Genomic DNA, 24,633 nt, shown 5'->3' with positions numbered 1-24,633 from the left:
CGTGATCATGGAGCTCTTCTGGCTTTTACATCAACACTCAGCGAATTGCCTGAATGTGTTATATCACATCCTATCATTAAGCAAAACTATTCATTGCTGTTTACAAACTTTCAGGCTAAAAGCCCTGGACTTGGGGAGTAGGGAGAGAGTCCACCAGACCTTTCCAGAGTTGAAATTACTTGCTTGGTTGGTTTGGAGGTATGAAATGAGAAGCATAACAGCATGTAGGAGTCCCCACCATTAGAATAACAAACAGAGAAATGTCTTCTGTGCATCTGGTCCTCTACTTCCACATCCCAGGTATGCTCACAACCCTCCTGGTATTGTTAGTCGGCAGGGTAAACCCGATCTGGCATTTGTAGAAAAGCTGCAGGAAGGTCTTCCCTTTAAATATATGAACAAAAGGATGAGAAATACAGGATGAAAACTAAAATTACAAAAATATGACTTTCGACTGTGAAAATAAATGTTTCCATTTATTAAGAGCTGGTGTCAGTGCAGCCAAAATACACACCCATCCAGGAAATTCACCTGCCCCCTTTTGTCTTCCTTTTTTAAATTTACTAAAATACATGTTTACATTATTGGACCATTTTAAAGTTGTCTTAATAATCCATTTCCCTTAATTACAATGAATTGTGGTGGTGGCCATCATTCTCCTCAAAGAAAAAGAGAGAAAGAAGAGAAATATGCATAAGGAGTCTGGCCACTTATTCATTTTGATTTTGCATGGTTAGATACAGGGAATATATTTGACAATGAAAAAAAAAGAAAAAATATATTTTCTTTCTAATAAATAAAAATAATTTAAAATGCTAGAGGCTATACATGACTATTTTAGCATGTTCATTTATAAATGAAATCATTTTCTTTTCCAAAATACATGGAAGCAATATTCAAGGCAGACAAAGAGAAAGATCTGTCTATTTTTCTTGCAATTCTTGCTTATCCTAACGTTTCCACCAGTGATTCAGCACGTAAGAGGAAGAAAAGTCACGTCACCATTTATGAAGTTTGTCAGGCTTTAAAAAAATAGTCTGGTCTCCTGGGAGTCAACATTCATCTTCAACTTCTCTGATTGGTGGAATCAAGCTGCTTGTGGATTTATATTGGTTGATCTGGTTAGCCATGTGGGTACTCATGGGCTTGATTTGAATGTTTCTGGGATAGGCATTATCCGGTTCATCTGTAAACCATTTCTTTTCTGCTAAAGGGCAAAACGGATAGAGAACAAGAAGGAGAAATGAGAAGCTTAATTAGTCCTAGGGCAAAGACTTTGGAAAGTTCATTGAAAAATGCAAAAAGGTAATCGAGAGAAGCTGACATTGAGTCATTGCTAAGAGAGACAGTGCAGTGTAGGGAGAATCCCAGAACCTGAAACATACCTCTGCTGCCCGTAGCAAGTGATGAACCAATGGGCTATTGGAACTTGGAGGCACCAGGAGTGGACTTCAGAGAATAAAGAGGGGTTGGGAGATTAACTCTGGCAGTGTTCTCTCTGGGGTTCCTTTGGTGGCCTAAAAAGCTTTGGTGGTGAAGAGATGATGCGTATAACAAATATGAGGTATGGGCATGGCACCTAAAGAAAGATTTGTGCACCCATTGATTTGAGTGGAAACTGAGGGACATTGTCCCTCTGCAGACTGAGTGACGTAGAATCTTATGCAGGATCTCCTCCTTCGCTTGTACAAGCATACTTAAAGGTATATCTCAATCATACCACTCTTGTTTCTCTTGCAGCCAGTTTTGGGGATCTTAAAGTAAGCCTACAGATTTTTGCTGGTCAATGAGGGTGAAAAATCAGAAAAGCAACCAATATTTTCAGAGGCTTTTGAAATGGCTTTAATTTCAAGAAAGAAAACTCTATGTTGGTATTAAGTTATGAAAAGAATTCCTACTGGCACTATCTTAACCGACTATAATCACCCAAGCTGTCAACAAGGGAGCTTGACGAAGTCTTGGCGTTTCATTTCCACCCTAAATCCAGAGATGGCTGAGAGAGAGTGCTGAGTCAGGGCGTTCCGAGGCTGGAGTGAGGATAAAAGTGGCCTAGCATCCTAGTTTAGTGCTATTTCATAAGACTCAAGCCCTCAACACCCGCCTCTTTCTACGATTGGAATTTTCCGGGAAATCAGCCATGTGTGTAGATACAAAGGGATTTGGGCAAACAGCACATTCTAACTTGAGAATCACAAGCCTCATTTTAGTGGCTTAGGATAAGTAAAGACAAAGGGAAAAAGCTTTCAAGCACACTCACGGTTATAGAGACAATGGCCTATCTGGCCTCCTTTTCTGCCTATCAGAACAACGCATGACTGCCTTGTCAGTGGTCCTGGACTGATATGTTAGCAAAATTGCTCACCTGGCTTGATCTTGAGAGAGGACTGTGTATGTGTGTGTCCCTATAAGGCTAATGATTTCTAGGTCCAACATGTATGATCAACTCATGACCACTGTCTGCTTGTCTCTCCTTGGACCATGCTTCCTCTTCCTTGGTTCAATGCCCTGAGCCCCCAGTGCAGGCACTAAGCTGGAGCCCAGATAAGCCTTGGTGAAAGCTCACTCACTACCCTTTGTTCAGCAGCTCGGTTTACCACCCACCCCAGGAAACTTCCTGCCTCTTGGAATCATTCTCCACCCCCTCTCTCCTTCCTGCACTGGCTCTCTCACCTATTATAATTGAGTTCACTTTGATTTGAACAGATTGGACGATAGGAATTCATAATGCTACATCCTCACAGTGAAGCTAACTGATTAAGTGCTTTAAATTATTCCCCCTGACAGAATGATAAAGTTACAATCTGTTCTGAGATGATCTACAGCTTGCCAGACTCCTACAGCTTCTTTCTACATTCATTTATCTTTTTGTCAAGCAGAGTTTTTTTTTTTTTCCTAAGCTTCAATTCCATAGATCTTTTAAAGTCATCAGCACATCTGAATTATTAATGAGGCTTTAGAGGCAAGGATCCTGATGGGCTGGTTAAAAAAGGTTGTATAGAAATCTGGGACTGTGTACACATCAAAATAATTTCAGCTCCATTTAAAAAACCATTTAGTTCAAGTGTGACATAGATGAACCATTATGCATTTATGGAAACCAATTTTTTTGTGATCTACGATTAAACTAACCTTTCAGAGAGGAGTAAAGTATGATGGTTATCATGTTTTAAAAGCATTGCCAGGCCGCTGAAACAATTTCAAACTATGACTTTTTCCAATGGTTTATGTGTAAAGATGAATTTCAGAAGAGGTAAACCCAGTTTCTGTGCTGTTTGCCTGAGCTGCCCTTGATTTTGGCCGCACCCTTCTGCAGACTGATTTTGCAAAGGGATTTAGTGTTAGGTTGGACATGCCAGGTTGGAAGGGAGAGTGAACTCTGCTGATGGAAATGAGTAGGTCTTCTGGGTGAAAGACCTAAGACAGCTGCAATTTGCTGAAATTTTTACAACTGCTGCAGAGAATAATTGTTCAGAATTTAGTCTTTACAGTTCAATTCAAAGTTGGCATTTTGACCTTTCACGGCAGAGAGAATATCAATTTCCTTCAGCTGTCTGTGAGAAAGAGAGCATTATTTTCCCATTTAAGCTTCTTTTTCTCTTTCCTTTTATATTTCTTGCCATAAAAATAATCTAAGCAGTCTTCCCTGTGTTTTGGCCATTCCGCTTCAACACAAAAAGGAGTTGTATTAAAGTGTATCCTGGTGATGAATTGAGGTTTTCGTTATGCCTGAGAAAGAGGCTTTTTAATTTGGGTGCCTTGTAAGATATACAGATGACTGTATTATTGGAGACTTGGTTAGATACAATATGGAAGAAATGGAAACAGATGAATGCTCTGAGCATTTTACTAAATTGTCTGGGGGCAAAGGTGTTTCTCCCAAAGGGCTTGAGAGGAACCACACTTTAATGGTGGCCAGCCATTCTGCTCCCATGGAGAGAGCTTTGCTATGACAATGACACTTTGGTTTATTGAATCTTGCCTTCCGAAGAAGAAGCCGCACCACTGGGTGCCTACAAAACTGGCCATAAGGAAGATACCCAGGGAAAGAATTCACATGAGTGCTGAAGTAGTCCAGCGTCAATCCAAATCCCTGAGCTTGTCTCCTCTCCCTGCCTCATCCCAAGAGCCAAAAAGATTTCTGGGGGCTTTAGTTTCACCCCAAGGATGAGAAGGGCAATGAGTCTGGTTTTGAGGGCCTCCTCCCTGCCAAAGAAAAAGAAATCCATTTGTTAATAAGCTTCCTGAAGGTGTGATGCATGCTGTCATCACTGTGAGTAGAATGTGTGACATACGTGAAGTCAGGGAGAGTGGTGTTTCACAGTCTGTGGCAAGTGGGCTGGTAGAACAAGATCAAACCCAGAAAATATCCGCAGAGAGATGTGACACTGCCATTGGGAGGTGTCACCTATCAAGACCAGCCATGCCATGAGCCATCCACTGCAACCAAGGAGATGGCATAGGGCAGCAGGTTAAAGTCAAGGGGATCTGGCTGTCTCACATACTAGGTGCATGGCTCCGTGTGGGTTGTTACATAATTTATCTTAACTTCAGTTTCTCTTCTGTAAAATGGGGCTAATGGACCTTCCTAATAGTGTTGTCTGGATGAGAAGGACTAGTGTCCCTGAAGCACTTATCTACATATAGGGTAAGTCAATGTGAACTGTTAAGACTATCAGTATTGTTAGTAATATTAGGGGACATTATAGCATAAAGTTCATGGACTTTAGATTTAAATACCTCTCTGGCACTTCCTGGCTGGGTTACTTTGAACAAGTCTGTCCCTTGGATTCTGTATCTTTCAAATGGAAATATGAACAGTATCTACATCTGAGGTCATCTTGAGAATTGAATGAGTTAATGTATATAAAGCGCTTGGAAGAGTGCCTGACCCGTGGTAAGCACTTGGCATTTGTTAGTTTTTAGTATAAGCTTAGCATGAATATGAGTACTCTCGGTGCTAAAGGATGACATAAGGATAGGTGATAACTTTGGGTGTGATTGCAAATGAACTAGGGATAGAGAACTGAGGTGTATAAATTTTGGTGCTGGCCGGAAGAAAGGGGATTGTGGCAGCAGAGATGATGGAGGATTTGGTTGGGTAGCCTTCCCTGGGAAAGGCAGGAGAGGAAGGGGTGACACCCTTCAGTGGTATTTGTGTCTTTGAAATATTGGCTTTCAACTTGACAGGTGCCCTACCCCACCTGCAAGCCATCTGCGTCTTCCATTGCTACTTTCATCACTGATATTCAAGGGTCTAGAATAAGGGTCAGGACGTCCTCCAGCCACGAGGAATCCCAGAGGAGTGGGCTGTGGCAGGGAAGGGCTCGAGACCTGCACCGACATAACCGCCTGGGAACCCAGAAGCAGAGCAACAGGCTGCACTGTGAAAAGTCTTTTTCTGGCTCAGTGCTGTGGGATTTAGCCTTTCACTTAACTACTCCCCAGAGAAGAGAGCATGAAAGGGGAGATGATGATACAGCAAAGGTATTTGGAATAATTGGGCCTTTTCTTACTGTACCACAAGCTGAGGTTCAGAGAGAAAGGGCTTGAAAGGGAAGGATTCCATTTGGATAGAGATAACAGCTGAGAACAGTAGGAGCTAACAAGGAGCTCAGGCCTTCAAAAGTAACACTGTGTGGTTTCACATCTCACACTTCTGAGAGTGAGTCTGGCCTTTGCCTGGCCCCTGCCCAGCAGACCCTGAGGCTCCAGTGGAACTCACCTACGCATACTGCCTCCTTTCCTCTCCAAGGGCAAAATATAGCTACTTCATAGAAATGAAAATTGCACCAGAACCAGAGCAGTTTGCACTTAAAAAAAACTGTCTTGCTCCTTTTCAGTTGTCCAGTGTGACTCTATTTGCCCCTTTTAAGTCCGATCCTGTCGTTCCTTAGGCAGAACAACTGCCCCCTCCTGGCCCCCTTCTGTGTCTCTATCCAGCTGACACCCTAAAGGTGGACTTTTCACTCCTCCCTGTCAGGTGGTAGGGGATAATCCCTCTCACCTCCCTATATGATGGATATACAACCATCTAGTGGGGATAGTCTACCAGGTTAGTGAGAGGTGCCCACAGTTACGTCATCACCTTCTGACAAAGCAGGGATGGGCTGAAAGAAGCTGATTGAGACATTGATTTTTTTTACCCTGTCTTGGCTTCCGCAGGCCCAGAAGTTTCTGCACTCTCTTCTTTCTCCTCCAGGAGGCTGTTGCTATAGGAACCTGGCAGCTTGATTTAATTATCTCTGTTGGGATGCAGACACCTTTCAGCTTTTCCCATGCTGAAGAAGAGCCAGTCAAAAGGTTTTTCTGGTCATCTGGGATCTTGACAATGCTGGCAGGAGACACAGTCTCTCTCTTTCCACTCACTGAACTTACAGGTCTGTTCCCCTTTCTCAGAAGCTGTGTACTCAGCTGAAGAAAGTGCCAACAGCATGACAGCATTGTGAAGCATCTATAGGCATTCCTTGAATTTTGCTAAGATAAGCCAAGGAGGTGAAGATAATTTATCAAATGGTTAAATGTATACCAATGTTTAAGGTCGATTTATTTCAAAAATATTTTTTGAGCACCTATTGAGAGTAAGGTTCTGGGTGACAACCTGTAATATTCATAACAGAATTTGAAACTTCTCCCAATAGTGGTAGAAATCTAACAATAAGGGTCCATGTTTCTCTTTATCCATTTGAACTGGTTTCAGGAAGGACCCTGGGTACCAGTCATTAGGGATGTTGATTTCATTATCACCTGAGTGTTGAGGCCGAGAGGGTTTCACTGTGCCTCCTGTTCTATCCACTTACTTAAGGTTCACCCCTTTCAAAGCCTACAACAAATTGAACCGAATGGCTTACAAATTGCTTCTCTTTTAGAATGGTGCAGATAATTGAGTTTCTAGCTGCTGTTCTCTTTAAGTGCACATACTTTCTCTTCAAATAATCTTTCACTTTCCACCCTGACCTACTTGTTTATTTTTTGGGTGGGGAGGGGGAAAGGAGAGACAGCATATGAAAAGCTTGTACGCCTCCTTCCTAAGAGAACCTGAAAGAAGGATGAGATGTTTGCGGTCACATGGAAACCAATGGAAGAGATTCTTCATTCAGTTGAGGAAAGAACAATATAGTAGTTTGGGCTCATAAAAAATAGAAGTAATAATGATACCTTTTGCATCACTAAATACATCATTAGCCAAGTACAATCAACTCTCAATTGTACTCCTGAAGTCCAGGGAAAATCCCAAAATTTCATCACAAGTCACAGTCTGTTCCCACTCCATTCCCATCACAAGGTCATCTCATCAGAGCTGCTAACAGATGGTATATAAGACGCATTTTGGATTTACTTCTCTCTATCTGCCCAATCTCTGGTTGGGATTTCACAACTGTCTGAAAGGCAGGTGGGAGAAGAGACCCAGGTAATATAGAGACAGAATCATCAACCCCCAGATAACGGGGTGTGGGCTATTGAGTTGATACATCCAGCTGAACAGCTTTAATTTGGGGGTCACAGTGATTCAACTTCAAGCAGACCAGTGCTTTTACCATTAATAACCCTCCTGGTTTAGAGTAAAAGGAGGGTAAACTATTCACCAAGAAGTAAGTTTGCCAAGTGGAATAGCTGCAAATGTTTTCCAGAAAAGTTTATCACCTGGCATCATCACTTGATTTAGTCGGTCTTGCCAAGAGAAACACAGAGATGTGGACAGACTGATGGGGGACTGGGTTGGGGTGGTGGTAATGGGGGGAAGTGGAGGAAGCTGGGTTTCTTAATGGGAAAATGCTTTTGGACTTGGAGCAAGGTACCAAGGTGGGCAGGGAGGCCACGTGCAGATTGAAAGGCAAGCCAGATGGAGAGAAGTTCCCCCCAGATGACCCAACCCCAAACCCAAGAACACCAAAACAAACTCTAAGGGGTCTAGCGGTAGCAGCAGGACAGCCTCATTGCGCTGAGCGATTTAGAAAGTGAAGGAAAGGAAGAGGAGGGGAGAGGGGGAGGGAAAAAAAAAAAGCAAAACAAAATAAATAAAACCACAAACAGAACAAGAGAAATAAAAATCAACAAACCAATAACAGAATAAAATTTGTAACTCCTTTTTTTTTTAATTTCACAAAAGTTTTCACAAGGACAACGTTATAGAAGAAAACCCCCAGCAGTGGCTAGGTCATGCAGAACCATTAATCGTCATACCTTGGCCCATTCTAGTCATCCTTGTTGCACTTTAGAGAGAGAAGTAAGCTATGTGAGTTTTACAATGCTTTTAAACTGTCATAGTTCCTGTTGAGCACTTTAACTGGCACATGCTTATAGTTATAAATGTCCTGAGGGCATAACTTGATAACCTCCTTTGCAAAGAATGCATGAAGAGCTCTTCATGATCCAAGACTAGGGGAGATGTGTGTGTATGTGTGTGTATATATATACATATATATGTATATATGTGTATATATATAGTAATATATAAAAAGAGAGTTATACGTAATATATAAATCAATATATATATGGACAAAAAATAATTTGAAAAAAATCTTCCACTCATAGGGCTTTTTAATATATGTATATAGAGTGAGTCCCCACCCCGATACTGATTGGAACACTGCGCTGCCCTGTCTTGGGTATGGGGACGGAGGTTCTGACTGAGCTTCGCCATTTTGTCAGTAAAAGTGCTTGTCAATTCACACAGCAAGCAAATCTCCAAAACTATCATGCTTGGGGGGACAGGAGATCCAAGATCTAAACCCAAAACGTTCACCATAAAAACACCTTTTTTAGAGATGGTTACAGCTGTGACATTTTTCTCCTCCCCGCCCCCCGTGCTAGTCGATGGAATTTGTTTTCAAGTAAATATTTCAAATATATCTGTAGCAGCCCAGGGCAGGTCCATCCATACAAGAATTTGGGTATGGTGGAGTTGGCCGATTTGTAAGAACTGATGTACTGCCTAAAACATGATTTGCATGCATAAAGTATCTGACAACTGTATATTGAAAAAAGGGTTATTTTTCTACCATTTTGCTCATGCTTACTAACTTTAAAAAAAGAAAGAAAGTGAAAGAAAAAAAAATTACACCAAAATGTGTTTGGCTCACGGTTGCACTCTGTTGCTTCTCCCCCATCTGGTAATGACAAGGGGGTCGCTCTCTATCACTGTCATTCCCCTGCCTAAGCGGATTGGCTACGTTAAAGAGATTCACGATGGGGAATTTTTCCCACCAGCTTTCTGCCCTGGGACAGTCAGCATCGTGCAGCTGTGCCAACCGTTGAAGGTGGTAGCTGGCTTTTGTCTTTGTTGAGTCAACTGTGGCTTGATCCTCCCACATTCTGATTTATTTAGCATGTCGGCTCCTAGGAGAACATGATCCGCTGCTGGGTTTATCTTCCTCTCTCTCTACCGCGGCCCCAGCCCTTGCTCCTCCCTGGCACTGGGGCCCTAGCTAATCAAACAAAGGGGAGTAAAAAGGTCCCCTGAGAATGTGTGGAAAAATACTTGCTCTTTCCTGAGCATTATTTATTCTGTACATAAGGTAAGTAATTCACCTTTTAAAAGATGTAAAAGTCCCAGGAAGGCAGTTTTTAATGACTTACATCTGATATTTATGATACATATGGCTTTTCATCCCAAATGTCAAAAGTGATAGAAAAAAATAGCTATTCATATGGCAGCATAAGGAGACAGGATAACAACTTAATATGCAATCAAACCTCTTTTCACTTAAATTAAATGACTTGCATTTGATACATCCGTGAAGGGAATCCTATTCTTTCCTCATAGTAAGGGTAGATATGTTCATATGAACTCCCAAAGGAAGCACTAGCTCTGGGACAAAAGGCCTTGCTGAGGAACTAAAAAATCTCCGATGTTCTAACAAGCAGATGCTTCATCATCATCTACAGAAACGGCGAAAGCCTTTCAAATGCTCTGCGATACTTTGGCCCAGAGAGTGGAAACAACTGATATGTTTTGGTTGCTTTCAGGTTGCTTTTTTCAAATAAATGTGTGTATATATTATTGTGTGTATATATATATTTTAAAAAAAAAGAGAAAGAAAGGAAAACAACAACAAAATCAAAACCCAAAGCACCCTGGTAATCCTGATACATCAGAAGAAACTTTTCTTCTACACTAACTAAACTTGCTTTGCGTAACTGACATGGATCTCAAGCGCTCCCTTCTCATCTGTGAACTCGTTCCTGCAGTGAGCTATTTATGTCTGGAGCATGCCTTTGGGTTATTTTTCCCCTAGAATCATAAATAACTTTTGGTCCGTCTGCTTATTTGCTGTTGTGCTCAAGGGTTTTATGGTGGTGGAATAAAAATGACAACCACATGCACACTATCATACATATGCAAATATGTGTAAAAAAGGGGGGGGACTACAGGGGAAAAGGGGAAAAGTTACTGTTGGAAACACCCACTGGGGAAATGAGTGGCAGATACAGTTTCACACACGGAGGCAGTGGATACACATATCAGAGCCGCTCTTCCTGCACGTACTTCTGTTTGTCTCGGGACTCCCGGGACTTGGGCCGGTTCTGTCGGTTTGCTGTGGATGGGATGGAGTGAACGGAGGAGCTCTTCTTGCTGGAGGACTGGGACGAGTGGGAGGAATGGGAGAGGCTGGCCCGGGACTGGCCGGCGTTGTGGTCAAACTGCATTAAGCAGAAGATCAGGTCCGTCGGCACGAGCTCAAACTCGTACGGAGGGTTGGTGATGACATACCTGGATGCGGAGAGCAAAGAGGTCACAGAATGAGGATAACTCGGTGGAGATTTCACCTCTGAACCAAACCAGGTCTACCCGAGGATCTGGGAGATGGACTTCCAGCTGGTCCAAGGCCTTAAACAGTATCTTCCAAGTAGAACAAACTCTTCCTCTGTTTAGCTCAACAGAGGAAGTCAGCCATGAGCCCTGGCAGAGATGCTGAATTAGCGCCAGTCACGGGAGAACCAAATGGTGCTTCCTGTGGTCCACGTACCCCTTTCAATACAACGTCAAGTTCCCTTCTGATCCTGAATAGCCCGAGTGCATGCAGCAGACTTCAAGGACTGCACTGCATCTTTCATTCTAGAATGTTCTGACAATCTCAGGCACATATCACAGGATCTTTGTTTACCATGATCTAGCAAAATCTTAGTCCTCTTTCCTTCTTTTTTTAAAATTCAACCTCGGTGGAGGATTTCACTAAATGGAAGAATATAAAACATCTCCCTGCCTATGTGTCCCTCAGGCTTTAACCGTTCTCCTCAATTTGATCACATTTTTCCATGGTTAACACCAGACATAACTAAAAATCATTTTGTTTCATTTCTAGTAGTGGATTTCAAAATTGTGGTCCTCAGGCCAGACATATCAGCATCGTCTGGGAACTTCCTAAAAATGCAAATTCTTTTTTTTAATTGAAGTACAGTTGATTTACAATGTTGTGTTAGTTTTGGGTGTACAGCAAAGTGATCCAGTTATAAATAGATAGATATATTCTTTTTCAGATTCTCTTCCATTATAGGTTATTACAAGATATTGAGTGTAGTTCCCTGTGCTATGCAGTAGTTCTTTGCTGTTAAAATGCAAATTCTTAAGCAACCCCACCCAAGACCTACTGAGTCAGACACTCTGAGCATGGGGTCCAGCAATTTGTTTTAACAAGTTTTACAGATGATTCTCATATTCACCTATGAGAACCCACTATTCTACAGCAATTATGCCTAACTCTGGCTCTACACTGTAATCTCTGGGCATTAAATTACATATTTTCATTCCATACCAGTTAAGTCAGAGTAATCAGAGTACTTTTAAAAAGCACCCCCAGTGATTCTACTATGCAAGCAGGTCTGAGAAACACTCATCTCTATGGCATTGTTTCCTGGGGTATATTACACAAACAAACTGATTTTGGCAATTCTAGGATGTACTTTTAATTTTAGGCTGCTATGAATTTACTTTAATGCATGTTATAAAAATATAGCTAGCATGTATGAACTGTTATTTTTTTCTGCTTCAGGTAATAATACAGTTTTCTTTAAAATAAATATATAAGAGTAAAAAAAGTGAGTCAACTGAAAACTACATTAAGTAAAAATATAGGTGTCTGAGGAAAAGAATATACACATATATATGTATACATACATATACACATGCACACACACACGTATTACTGAATGTTTGCTGTACACCTGAAACTAACACAACACTGCAAATCAACTGTACTTCAGTTAAAAAAAATATATATATATAGGTGTCTAAGACATGGCAAAGGAACCATTTACCTTAAACAGTAGCAGTATGAAATATTTCTATATTAGATACCAAAAGAATTACCCCAGTAGCAGGAGTTTGGAGGACCTGCTTCCCTTCCGACTTTCGTGATTAGGTGATGGATGGAACTACCCCATAAAACTTGAATTCCTCCCACAATGTCTTCACATGTGCTATTAGCAATTAAAGAAAAAAGCTTTCCATAACCACCAAACTCAGTGTTGGATTTAATGTGGGCAGAATAATTTGCACATTGAGAGCACATATGTAGACCTTTGCTCTCATTGCAGGGGACAGGAGATGGCAGTTATGTCTCTGCTTTGGGGGTGGGAGAGTGGAAACATACTCACCTCTTCGTGCACTGGCTGGGGGTGCTGAGGTGAGCATCTCTCAGCCGATAAATTCCAAAACAAAGCATATTATATGTTTTCAGAGCTTTGCAGAACAGATCACCATAACAACCACCATCCTGGGAGACAACAAAAGAACGGAGAGAAAAATCATTTTTATTTGCCTGAAAGTAGAGGTCCCGGAAGGAAAAGGGCCTTTTCATGAAAGCTCGTTTTGGTGTCTCCTGAGTTGGAGGGTCTGTGCTGAGGAACTGTGGCCGAAGAAGTTAGTGTGGTTTACAGCCTATACCTCAATACCAGTGATTTTTCGGGATCAGATAATAATGGATTTTCCTCTGGCTCTCTCTAGCTTTCCATCTGCAGCAATGAGAGCTCTAAGGAGATGGGGCCTCTTCTTACTTTAAGTGATGATATAAGCTTGAAGGTCTCAGATGTCTGTTCAGCTGAGGAGAAGAAACCAGCTCTGCAAAATGGTGATGATGTTTAGCCTCAGCTCAGCTGTAATCACTGTGATCTGACCGTGTTGTCAAAACTGTCCAAGTGATAATTAAAATCACTGCCAGGAGAAAAGACCCCACCAGGTACTATGGTGACAGACTCTTTCAGCGAAGGACTGTGTGAAAAGCACAATTTACAGACCTCGGAGATGGCAAGGGTGGAAGGGAATGTGTTTCCCTAGGAGCTGGAGGTCTGCAGGCTGAATAACTGGGATTCACAGTTCTAATCAGTTCACAATCACCTTCCAAGGGTCTGGGGCCTGATGTGGAATGTGAAAGCAAACTCATTCACTCAGAAACACTGGCTTCCTGCAGCCAGTTGGCTTCAGGTAGGTATTATTATAGGAAGGGCACCAAAGGCTGACTTCACTGGGAATAAAGTGACTGCATCTGTCCTTACTGTTACCAAAATTTCCAGATGGGCATCATATTAGAGAACACAAATGGAGCCATATCTTATCATTATTTAAAGTCTTTATTCTTCTAAAGTGTGTCAATGAGTAAATGATAGGTAAAAAAGAGCCACTCGCTATGGAGGTGGCCTTTTAAAAAAGTCCAGTCTAACATAGATCCCTGCCCCTCACCAAACTAAAATACGGTACAAGTTGGCATCAGGGTTTCAGAAGAAATGGAGAAAGTAATCCTTTCCTTGGCTTCTTTTCCACTATTTGGACTTTCTGGGTGGCACTATTGTTTGTACAATGGGTTTACTGGCTCCCAAGACTGGTGGCTCCAGCCTTTGAACGGATCCACGGAGTTGGGCTGGGAGTAAGGGTCAAGACTGCATACTTCTGCCAGAGTGCCTGAACCAGGCTGGTGCATGGAACCCAAAGAGAGGCATGGGTCCCTCTGCAGCAGGGAGGGCATGAGGAAGAGTGACTGGGTCCAGCCTCAGAATTAACAGTCCACGAGGAGCTTTTAAAAACCACTGATGGGGACTTCCCTGGTGGCGCAATGGTTAAGAATCCACCTGCCAATGCCAGGGACAGGGGTTTGATCCCTGGTCCAGGAAGATCCCACATGCCTTGGACCAACTAAGCCTGTGAGCCACAACTACTGAGTCTGTGCTCTAGAGCCCTCAAACCACAACTGCTGAAGCCCAAGTGCCTAGAGCCTGTGCTCAGCAGCAAGAGAAGCCACCTGCATGCCGCAAAGAGCAGCCCCTGCTCGCTGCAACTGGAGAAAGCACGCACACAACAGCGAAGACCCAATGCAGCTAAAAATAAACAAATTAAATAAATAAATAAATTTATTAAAAAAAAAACAAAAAACCACTGATGGCCATACTCAGCCCTCAGGATTCTGGGCATGCCCCCAGCACTGGTGATTTTTAGAACACCATAGCTTATTACGTACATCTAGACCCACTGGCCAAACCAATAGCATCTCATGTGGATCCTTTAATGTCTCTTATTCCAGACTGAGGTCTCCTGATTCTGAGGCTGGGCCCAGTCGCTCTCCCCCTTCCCCCCTGGGTTGCTGCAGAGGTGACCCACATCTCCTTTGGGTTCCATGCACCAGCCTGCTTCAGGCACTCTGGCAGATCTATTCATGTGCAGTTGGGGTTAAGTAGTCCCGGCCTTGGCTACATTTGGAACGCCCCCCACGGATGCCTCCCATCTGTGGCAGAAGGTACCTGAGGGGAGTCAGTAAGCCCACGGGCTCTGAAGCCAAGAACCCTGCTGCAAATTCCTGGTAGGGCCAGTCCTCGCTCTCTCTGAGCCCCTGTTTCCTTAAAGCGTCTGATAAGAGAACCTACATCAAAGGGTCACCGTGGGGATTAAAATGAATGAATACATGTAAAGCACAGTGCCTGCTGCACAGCAAACCATAAGCATCACCTCTTACAGTTCTTTTCCTGTAGAAAGTAGCAAAGGCAGAGGCCTAGCTTGTCTCTGACGCGTTCAGATCCCGCCATTCCCAAACAGCCAGCTCAGGTGCCCTCTGCCCCCTGAACTCACCCCCAGGTCCGCAAAGGGCCCATCCAGCAGTGCTAACTGGGCCACGCGGCAGCGGTCCCTATTGGCCAGTGTCTGGGGGGTGCTGTAGCCCCCACGTAGAGCATTCTCCTCGGCAATCAGAGCCTCCAGCTCTGGTGTGGCTCCTCCGGTCACCAAGGTCCGTATCAGGGTGAGGATGTTGTCATTGAAGTATGTCTGGGAAGAGAAGTGGGGGACAGTCCTTCAAGCAAACACCCGAAAGTCACGACACCCGACATTCAAATTACAACTTTCCTTGATAACTCCTGTTTCAGGTTCTGGCCTGTCTCTTCAAATAATTTTATGTGGGAAGTGAAAAGACAGCAGCCTCCAATTATTCCATTCTTTTCTCTCCTACTTGGTTCTGCCACAAACGCTTGACTTTTAAAAGCCAATTCAGGGGATTTTTATTAAAGGGCTAAAGTCGAAGTGGTTGGCGTTTATCATACTCGGTGCTAGCTGGGATGTAAATATGGCTTCCTCTCCTGCTTGCCAAGGGACTTTGGGCGTGTGTAATAAAATGCAGTTCAACCCAGGCAGGACCGCCTCTGAGCTCCTGTAACCCATGTGCCAGGAAGCTGACTCCCCCCAAACTGACAGAACTTCTCCCTCTGTTGGAATGAGACGCCAAGAGCATCATTCCATACGTTCAACAATATATTACATGCTTTGATAACAGGCTAAACCCGAAGTCTCTATCAGTTAAATATGCCAGATCAATTTATGACAGGGTGGATATCCTGGTGTTTTTGTTTTTAAGTAACCTCAGTAGTCTGAGGTGAATATATATAACTTAATAAAGAAGTTTCCTTCTACATTGTACATTTGTCTCACATCTGAAACATAACAGATCTGTTAGGAATAAAACAATGGGAGTTTTAAAAAATTAATAGGATGTCAAAAGAGCTCAAAAAAGACTTTTGTCACACAGCCTAATTCGAGAAAAATCTCAGTTAAGGGTCTGTTTTCCATTTTCCAGTGTACGAAGAAATCAAACAGGCTAAATAATATCAAGCTAAAGTTTGCCTGTGGCTTTTGAGGATGGATGGACTTTGGGAGCAGGTTAGGCAAGACGGCTGCATTTTTATTTCAGCAGTGTTTTGGACAGTTCGCCTGGCAAAACCTAGTGGGGAACAAACCAGGTAAGGATGAGTTCTCTCCTGCTGGGCCATCACTAGTCCTCTGTCTTGGGGGAGGTTGTCTCATCATTCTGGGCTTTGATTTTCTCATCCGTAAAATAAGCACCGTCATTAAGATCAAGTTTATGTGCAAAGAATTCCACGAGGACTTCTAAATTAAGAGGATAGCTGCTGGGGAGGCTGGATTCACTTTGCCTCATTGAAGTACTCACAAAAACACCCAAAGTGATACAAAATTTCAGCAGCAAAGGACACTAGGAATCTGATTCAGAACCGGTCAGACCCTAAGGAGAATGTATCATCTACGTATCAACTACGAGAGCTCAGATCGAGAGCTCAGATGTGCCCTGGGGCAGAGCTGAACAAGAACAAGTACAAGAGAAAATATTGCTGGCGTGGTTAAGGGGTGAGAGGCAGGCTGCATAGCTGCGTGACTGTGGAAAGTTATTTCTCATTTTCGTGCCTCAGTGTCATGATCTGTAAACTATAATAGAGTGGTTATAAGGACTATATAACCAATATGTGTGAGGCACTTAGTAAAGTACTTCATGCACAGGAAACACTGAGAAATACTTTCTGGCCTGATATCAGAAACTCAGGCCTTTGTTGTTGAGAGGACCAGTCAACCCACTCCCAATCCCCCCTTTTAAAAAATCTTTTCTGGCTTTTTTTTTTTTTTTTGGTGGGTTGGTGGTGGCGGCGGGTGAGTGCAATCCAAGGCCATTCATTTTACCCTGGAATCTGCATTTCTCAGGCTGCCTCTGTTACAGGGAAGAGCTGAAGCGGACTGCATGTTGGATCTGTTTCTTTGACCTTAACCTTTGCTTTTTGTTGCTTTTGTTACTATAATCACACATGATGGCCTGCCTCAGGGAACACTGCCCCTCTGCCTGAATGTTAAACTAACGTGCCCTTGCTCAGCTCACAGGCAGACACTCTGCCCAGCCCACCCGTGTGAATGGCTGAAATTAACACATCCCCTCACCGAGGCTGGTCATTCCCGGAGATCTTTTGCAAGACTGATGGCCCTTTTTACTTTACTTCCCCACCTCTCCTTCTCTGATTCTATAAAAGAAACTGGCACCCAGACCCCGACAAGATGGTTTTTGATAGACACTAGTCTGCCATCTTCTGGGTCGGCTGGCTTTCCGAATAAAGTCGTATTCCTTGCCTCACCACCTCGTCTCCTACTCATTGGCCTGCTGTGAGGCTAGCGAGCTTGGACTCGGTAACACCTCCATGCTAAGACCCCATTTAGGCTCAGCAATGGCACAGCAAGGGTCAAGTGGGACTACGTCCTGGGCTGTGGCAGCAGCAGCAGGACAGGCCACCAGAGATGAACTCTCCTGGAAGGTGGTTCAGGGCAGGTATAAAAACATTTCCCAACGTCTTCAGAGGTAAACCCCCTTCTCTGTTGTCCAATAGCCCATCATTAGAAGCAGAAGCCCCTTCCTCGGCCCTGAGGCACATTAAATGAGGAAGTGCTGGACACAGAACTTTGACAAAGGCCTTAGTGCTGTAATTACCCTTCTAGATCAATACTCAGGGAGGAGTCCACTGGCATGAAACGTGGATGGCAGAACATTCACCACCTCGTACCCTGGAAAACAGACCTCTCCTTGCTCAAATGTGCAGAGAGAAAGAAAGAGCCAGCATAAATATTTTTAAAAGGGATCTGTGGCGTTTCAGATACAAAGGAAAAGCATTCTTTTGATTGGTTAAACAGTTACTGGAAGAGGTAAAAGAAAAATTTAGGAACCATTTGTTTTAGAATCAAAATCAATTAAAAAAATAGAATATCTATAACAAGCAAAAGATCAGATGATAAGAAAGCTGACTTCATACAATGTATCTAATTATCTTTAAATGTAAGATATTGAAATTAAAGTGAGTGTAATTAAAAAATGGTTAAAAAGAATCCCATGCTTTTTCTTGATAAACACAACAAACTAGGAATGGAAGGGAATTTTCTCAAGCTGAAAAAGAGCATACATTAAAAATGCACAGCTAACATCAGACTTATTGGTGAAAGGCTGGATGCTTTCCCTTTAGATTAGGAACAAGATGAGGATGCCAGCTCTGACTGCTTCTTTTCAACATAGCACTGAAGGTTTTAGCCAGGGCTAGAAAGAAATAAAGGTATCCATGTGAAAAAGGAAGAAGTAAAATTACCTATATTCACAGAGGACATGATCTTATACGTAGAAAATCCTGAAGAATCCACTAAAATGATATTCTAGGTAATAAATGAGTTCAGCAAGGTTGCAGGATACAAAAACCAATATACAAAAATCATTTGTGTATCTATGCACTTGCAATGAACAATATAAAAATGAAATTAAGAAAATGATTCTTGTTACAATAGCATCACAAAGAATAAAATACTTAGGAATAAATTTAACTAAGGAGGTGCAAGATTCATATACTGGAAACAACAAAATTTTGTTAAATTAAAGAAAATCTAAATAAATGAAAAGACATCTCAAGTTCATGGATTGGAAGACTTAGTATTCTTAAAATGGCAATAATCCCCCAAATAATCTATAGATTCAATGCAATTGCTATCAAAATCCCAAAGACCATTTTTACAGAAATGGAAAAGCTGATTTTAAAATTCATGTGAAAATTGCAAGCACCCCCAAATAAACAAACCATCTTGAAAAGGAAAAACAAAGTTGGAGGACTCACACTTCCTGATTTTAAAACACACCACAGGACTTCCCTGGTGGTCCAGTGGTTAAGAATCTGCCTCCCAATGCAAGGGACATGGGTTTGATCCCTGGTCAAGGAACTAAGATCCCACATGCCATGGGGCAACTAAGCCAAAGCGCTCTAGAGCTGTGCACCACAACTAAAGAGAAGCCCGTGCACTGCAATGAACAGCCTGTGCACCACAAAGATCCCTCATGCTTCAATGAAGATCCCTTATGCCACAACTAAGACCCGATGCAGCCAAATAAATAAGTAAATACATATTAAAATAAATAAATAAAACACACCACAAAGCTACTATAATCCAGAGAGTGTGGTATTGCCATAAGGACAGACATATGGACCATTGGAATCAGATTGAGAGTCCAGAAATAAACTCATACACTTTGTGTCAATTGATTTTTTTCAACAAAGGTGACAAGACCAGTCTACAGAGAAAGAATATAGTCTCTTAATCAAATGTTGCTACCACAACTGGGTATCCAAATTCAGAAGAATAAATTTGGACCTATATCTCAAACCATATGCAAAAATTAATTCAAAATGGATCAAAGACTTAAATATAAAAGGTAAAGCTATAAAACACTTAGAAGAAAATACAGAGGTAAATCATTATGACCTTTGATTTGAAAATTGACTCAAATATGGCACTCAAAGCATAGGCAACAAAAGAAAAAAAAGTAGGTAAATTAAACTTCAGCAAAACTGAGAATTATTTATGTACAAAGTACACTATCCAGAAAATGAAAAGAAATCCTACAGCATGAGAGAAAATATTTGCAAACCATATATCCCCTAAGGGTCTAGTATCCAAAATACATATTAAAAATTCTTGCAGCTCAACAACATAAAGAAAAGTAACCCAAATTTAAAAATGGACAAAATACTTGAATAAACATTTCTCTGAAAAAGATAGACAAATGTTAAACAAACAAATGAAAAGATGCTTAACATCACCAATCATGAGGAAATGCAAATCAAAACCACAATAAGATACTTCTTCACACCCACTAAAATAAAAAAGATAGCTCATAACAAGAGTTGATGAGGATGTGGAGAAATTAGAACCCTAACACACTGCTGGTGGGCATATAAAATGTTACAATCACTTTGGGAACCAGTTTGGCAGTTCCTCATGTGGTTAAACAGAGTTACCATATAACCCAGCAATTCTACTCCTATGTATATGACCAAGAGAGTTGAAAAAAAAGTCCCTATGAAAACCTGTACAGAGAAGTTTATAGCAGCACTATTCATAATAGCTAAAAAGTAGAAATAATCCAAATGTCCATCACCTAATGAATGCACAAACAAAATGTGTTATATCCATGCATGAACATCATTAGGTCATGAAAAGGTATGAAGTACATGCTCCAACATGGATAAACCTTAAAAACATTATGCTAAGAATTCAGTCACAAGAGACTACATGTTATATGATTCCACTTATTCAAAATGTCCAGAAGAGCCAAATCTATAAAGATATGCAGTAGATTAATGTTGCTTAGGGCTGGGGGAAGGAGACAGAGGAGTAGTGGGGATAGCTAAAGGATATGGAGTTTCTTTTTGATCCAATGAAAATGTTTTAAAATTTACTGTGGTGATAGTTGTACGTATCTGCAATTAGAGAAGAAACCATTGAATTGTACACTTTAAATAGATGAATTGCATGATGTTAACGATAGCTTAATAAAGATATTTTAAAAGAGTTAAAAGGTAACTAAACTTGTAATGGCCAGATTTTTATCTGTTAAGAAGCAGTAATTAAAAATACTGTGTTGTACACTGAAAAATGTATTAAATGAGTATATCTCAAGTTAAATGTTCTTATCACAATGGAAAAATAAAGAAGCAGTAAGACATAGGACTGAAAATCACACATACACAAACTCACACAAACACACACACAAAATGTGGAAGTAAAACTAAGAGGATCACCTAAATGACACAGAGAAATGTGTAGAGATTTTCTTTCTTTCTCTTTCATAAGAATGCTCGTTGAGGAACGACAACAGAGGTCAAATGGATAAATAGTAAGTGTTCACAAATTAAATTGGTAAACAAAATTCAAACAGGTAAAAACAAGCAAGGAAGCAAGGAAACAAATGAGTACAACCTGTCCTGAGCTGAAGAACCAACTGAGGATGAGGATGAAGGTGGTTCACCGATTGAATGCAGCCAACACCTAGACATGCGCTAGATGGACATTTTAATTTAAAATAGTAAATAAAGGAAAAAAGTGACCTAACACAATGCTGTAAGAAAAAAAATGTAAAAGATCAAGTTAGCCAAAGACTTATCTAGAAAAGAGCAATATCAACTGAGTTTTGAAAGGACACATTTATTCCAAGAATTCTATACTCAAACTGTCAATTATTTGTGAAGGCAATAGAAATATTTTAAATTTCTGAGTACCAAAGCATTTATGGATTTTCTTCATTAAAAAAACACTCAGAAACATAATCATCTTCCTCCAAGATCATTTTAAACTTTTAAAAATTAAAAAATGAGCAAATTTTATTTAGATACTAGTGAAATATTTTAAAACATGGAATTTTTAAAAAGATATATTATTACAAAACTGAATGCAAATACCAAAAGTGACTCTTAAAAGAAAAAAATGCCATAAAATTATCTATTAATCCAGTAATATTATTTTTAAAAGTCAAAAAAATGAGGTAGGAGAAAGGAAGATGGAAGTAAAGACATGTAAATCCCCTGATCTTATAGAGGGAGGAATCAAGAGCTATTAAATTTTTCTAGATACTTCTACTAAGAAAATACAGTTTCAAGTATATTTATAGAGTGTCTGGTAACCACTAGAGTTAAAAATAGAATGTATAATTTATACATCACTAGAGAAAATAGGCATACAAAATAGAGACCATATACTCAAAGAGAGATAATAAAAGACACAATTATTGAAGCATAAAGCAAAATGCAAATTTTTAGCATTATACATTATATAACTAAACATAAATGACCTAAATGATTTGATAAAATGGCAAAGATTCTCAAACTTGTTCAAAAACCAAAATCAAAATCAAACTCTGGTATCTTCAGAGACAGGAAAAAACAAAACAAAACAGGCAAAGAAAAGTATATTTACAGGGAAAAATTTTAAATACTATATTAAGCGAGTTAACTTCATGTTCATAGTTAAAATTTACAATAAATATATAACTTAGTTATGGAGAAAATATTATAATTGAAACATAGAGAGCAAAACTAATTAGCCATTATAGTAAAATAAATATGGACTGAGTCATATGTAAAAGTGATATGTGAAATATCATTGTGTTTCTTGTTTTCACAGCTCAAACAGACCAAAATATAAAGAAATTAAGGATATAATAAGGGCACTTAGTAGATTTGTGCTAAACTTTATAACATTTTTAGATAGCTTCCAAATAGTAACTACAAAGCATGATCAATGGCCCAAAGTATAAAATCTCAATATACATAATAAAATATAAGATTATGGTCTATATTTTAAAAATAAATATAGTAGCAGAAACAAAAGTAAATAAGTCAACACTTTCAAGATATTTTAAAAATGTATCCTAAATAACTATGGGTCAAGATGGAAATAAAACTCAGAGTACAGAGTATTTAAAAATTAAAGACTGCTTGAAAATGACACATAAAAATGTCATGGATTGAGGCCAAAGATACAGAGACAAATTCAGAGCCTTAGATGCTTTTATATTAAATATGAAAGAATTTCAAGAAATAATTCTAAGCATTAAAAGAATTGGGTTTTTTTGTTATTCTTTTTTATCTGAGAAAAATAGAAGGATGAAACAATAAAGCATCAATTAATGAAACAGCAAGAGCATATTTAGTGAATTGATATGTTTTTAAACTTGATAAAATTATGCTAAATTTCCTCTGGAAACAGTTTATGAAATTGTCCTCCAAGGCATTATAATAAATATTAAAGACTGTATAACTAAACACTGTAGGCAATATTAAACATTAGAAGATCAATCAACCAGAATGGATTGAGAACCCCAGTCTAATAGTTATAAGACCTTAATGCGGAAGTTGGCACATCAGGGCCTTGGGCAAAATCTGGACTGTCACCTGGTTTTCTTTTTTAATAAAGTTTTATTGATACCCAGACATGCCGCCTTTTTACTAATGGCTTTCGTGCTATAATAACAGAATTGAGTAGTTTCAACAGAGTCTGTATGGCTCTCAAAAGCCTAAACTGTTCACCATCTCTCTATTTACAAAAAAAGTTTGCTGTTCCATTTCTTAATATGATAAGGAAAGCATGACACACCATGGAGAAAGGATGTTTACTCAACAAATGATTTAGGGGAAATTAGGTATCTGGAAAAAAATTTTTTCAAGAATATGGTAATGACTAAATAAAGAAGTTCAACATAAGTTCACTTAACATGACTTACGTTGTACAGGTATTATTATGCTTTCAGAGAATATTTAATGGCATGGTAACAATTACATGTCATAATATTAAAATATTCCAAAAGCAGGATCCAAAAAACACTATGATCTAAAACTCATATTAAGGGCTTCCCTAGTGGCACAGTGGTTAAGAATCCGCCTGCCAACGCAGGGGAAATGGGTTCAATCCCTGGTCCAGGAAAATCCCATATGCTGCGGAGCAACTAGGCACCACAACTACTGAGCCTGCTCTCTAGAGCCCTTGAGCCACAACTACTGAGCCCACGCACTGCAACTACTGAAGCCCGTGCACCTAGAGCCCGTGCTCCGCAACAAGAGAAGCCACTGCAATCAGAAACCCGCGCACTGCAACAGAGTAGCCCCTGCTCCCCACAACTAGAGAAAACCTGTGCACAGGAACAAAGACCCAAAGCAGCCAAGAATAAAATAAATAAAATCAACCTTAAAAAATAAATAAATAAAATTCATGCTAAAAGTACAGACCTCCACAGATATAATTATAGTTATGTAAAAATAGTATTATATAAATACTAAATATTTGGTATTATGTAGTATTATGTTATAGTTATGTAAAATATCATGTTCTGGTACCCCAAAATTTTACATGATGAATTATCCCTGGTAATAGAATTTTGATTAATTTTCATTTTTTTCCTATAAGTCTATTTTATGTATTTTCTACTGTGAAAATATATTTACCTTAAATTTCTAAAAAGGGATGTAAATGGAATTTATAAAACTCAGTAGCAAAAAACTCCCAAAAATTTGGATTAAAAAATGGACAAAGGAACTGAACAGACATTTTTCCAAAGAAGATATTCAAATGGCCAACAGGTACTTTAAAAGATGCCCGGGCTTCCTAGGTGGCGCAGTGGTTAAGAATCCGCTTGCCAATGCAGGGGACATGGGTTCGATCCCTGCTCCAGGAAGATCCCACATGCCGCGGAGCAACTAAGCCCGTGTGCCAAAAAAAAAAAAAAAAAAAAAAAAAAAGATGCTCAACATCACTAATCATCACGGAAATACATATCAAACCACAGTGAGATATCATCTCACACCTGTTAGAATGACTATTGTCAAAAAGATGAGAAATAACAAGTGTTGGTAAGAATGTGGAGAAAAGGAAACGTTTGTATGCTGCTAGTGCAAATGTAAATTTATATAGCCACTAAGGAAAACAGTATGGTCGTTCCTTGAAAAATTACAAATATAGCTACCACATGGTCTAGCAATTCCACATCTGGGTATGTATCCAAAGGAAGTGAAATAACTCTCAGA

The 24,633-nt window shown here is 40.2% G+C and overlaps 1 protein-coding gene across 7 annotated transcripts in view; it reads right to left on the bottom strand.

The window, feature by feature from the left end:
• Positions 1–251: 251 nt before the first annotated feature.
• The window catches only part of KCNMA1 (potassium calcium-activated channel subfamily M alpha 1), a 707,317-nt gene continuing 682,935 nt past the window's right edge, over positions 252–24,633 (bottom strand). For 2 of the 7 annotated variants that reach the window (XM_057735190.1, XM_057735197.1), the window contains 3 exons: positions 15,053–15,247; positions 12,595–12,713; positions 8,091–10,711 (listed from right to left, as the gene is read on the bottom strand). In XM_057735190.1, coding sequence (XP_057591173.1) covers positions 10,462–10,711; positions 12,595–12,713; positions 15,053–15,247 — 564 coding nt within the window. In that variant the 3' untranslated portion in view covers positions 8,091–10,461. Of the gene's footprint in view, positions 1,208–8,076; positions 10,712–12,594; positions 12,714–15,052; positions 15,248–24,633 lie in introns of those variants that run through there. The other 5 variants (XM_057735195.1, XM_057735196.1, XM_057735193.1 and 2 more) reach the window with 5 other exon arrangements.

The sequence above is a fragment of the Hippopotamus amphibius genome, chromosome 5 (genome assembly GCF_030028045.1).
Source record: "Hippopotamus amphibius kiboko isolate mHipAmp2 chromosome 5, mHipAmp2.hap2, whole genome shotgun sequence".
NCBI classification, from domain to species: domain Eukaryota; kingdom Metazoa; phylum Chordata; class Mammalia; order Artiodactyla; family Hippopotamidae; genus Hippopotamus; species Hippopotamus amphibius.
Note: the sequence above shows the minus strand (reverse complement) of the source record. Positions and strands in the feature narration are given on the sequence as shown.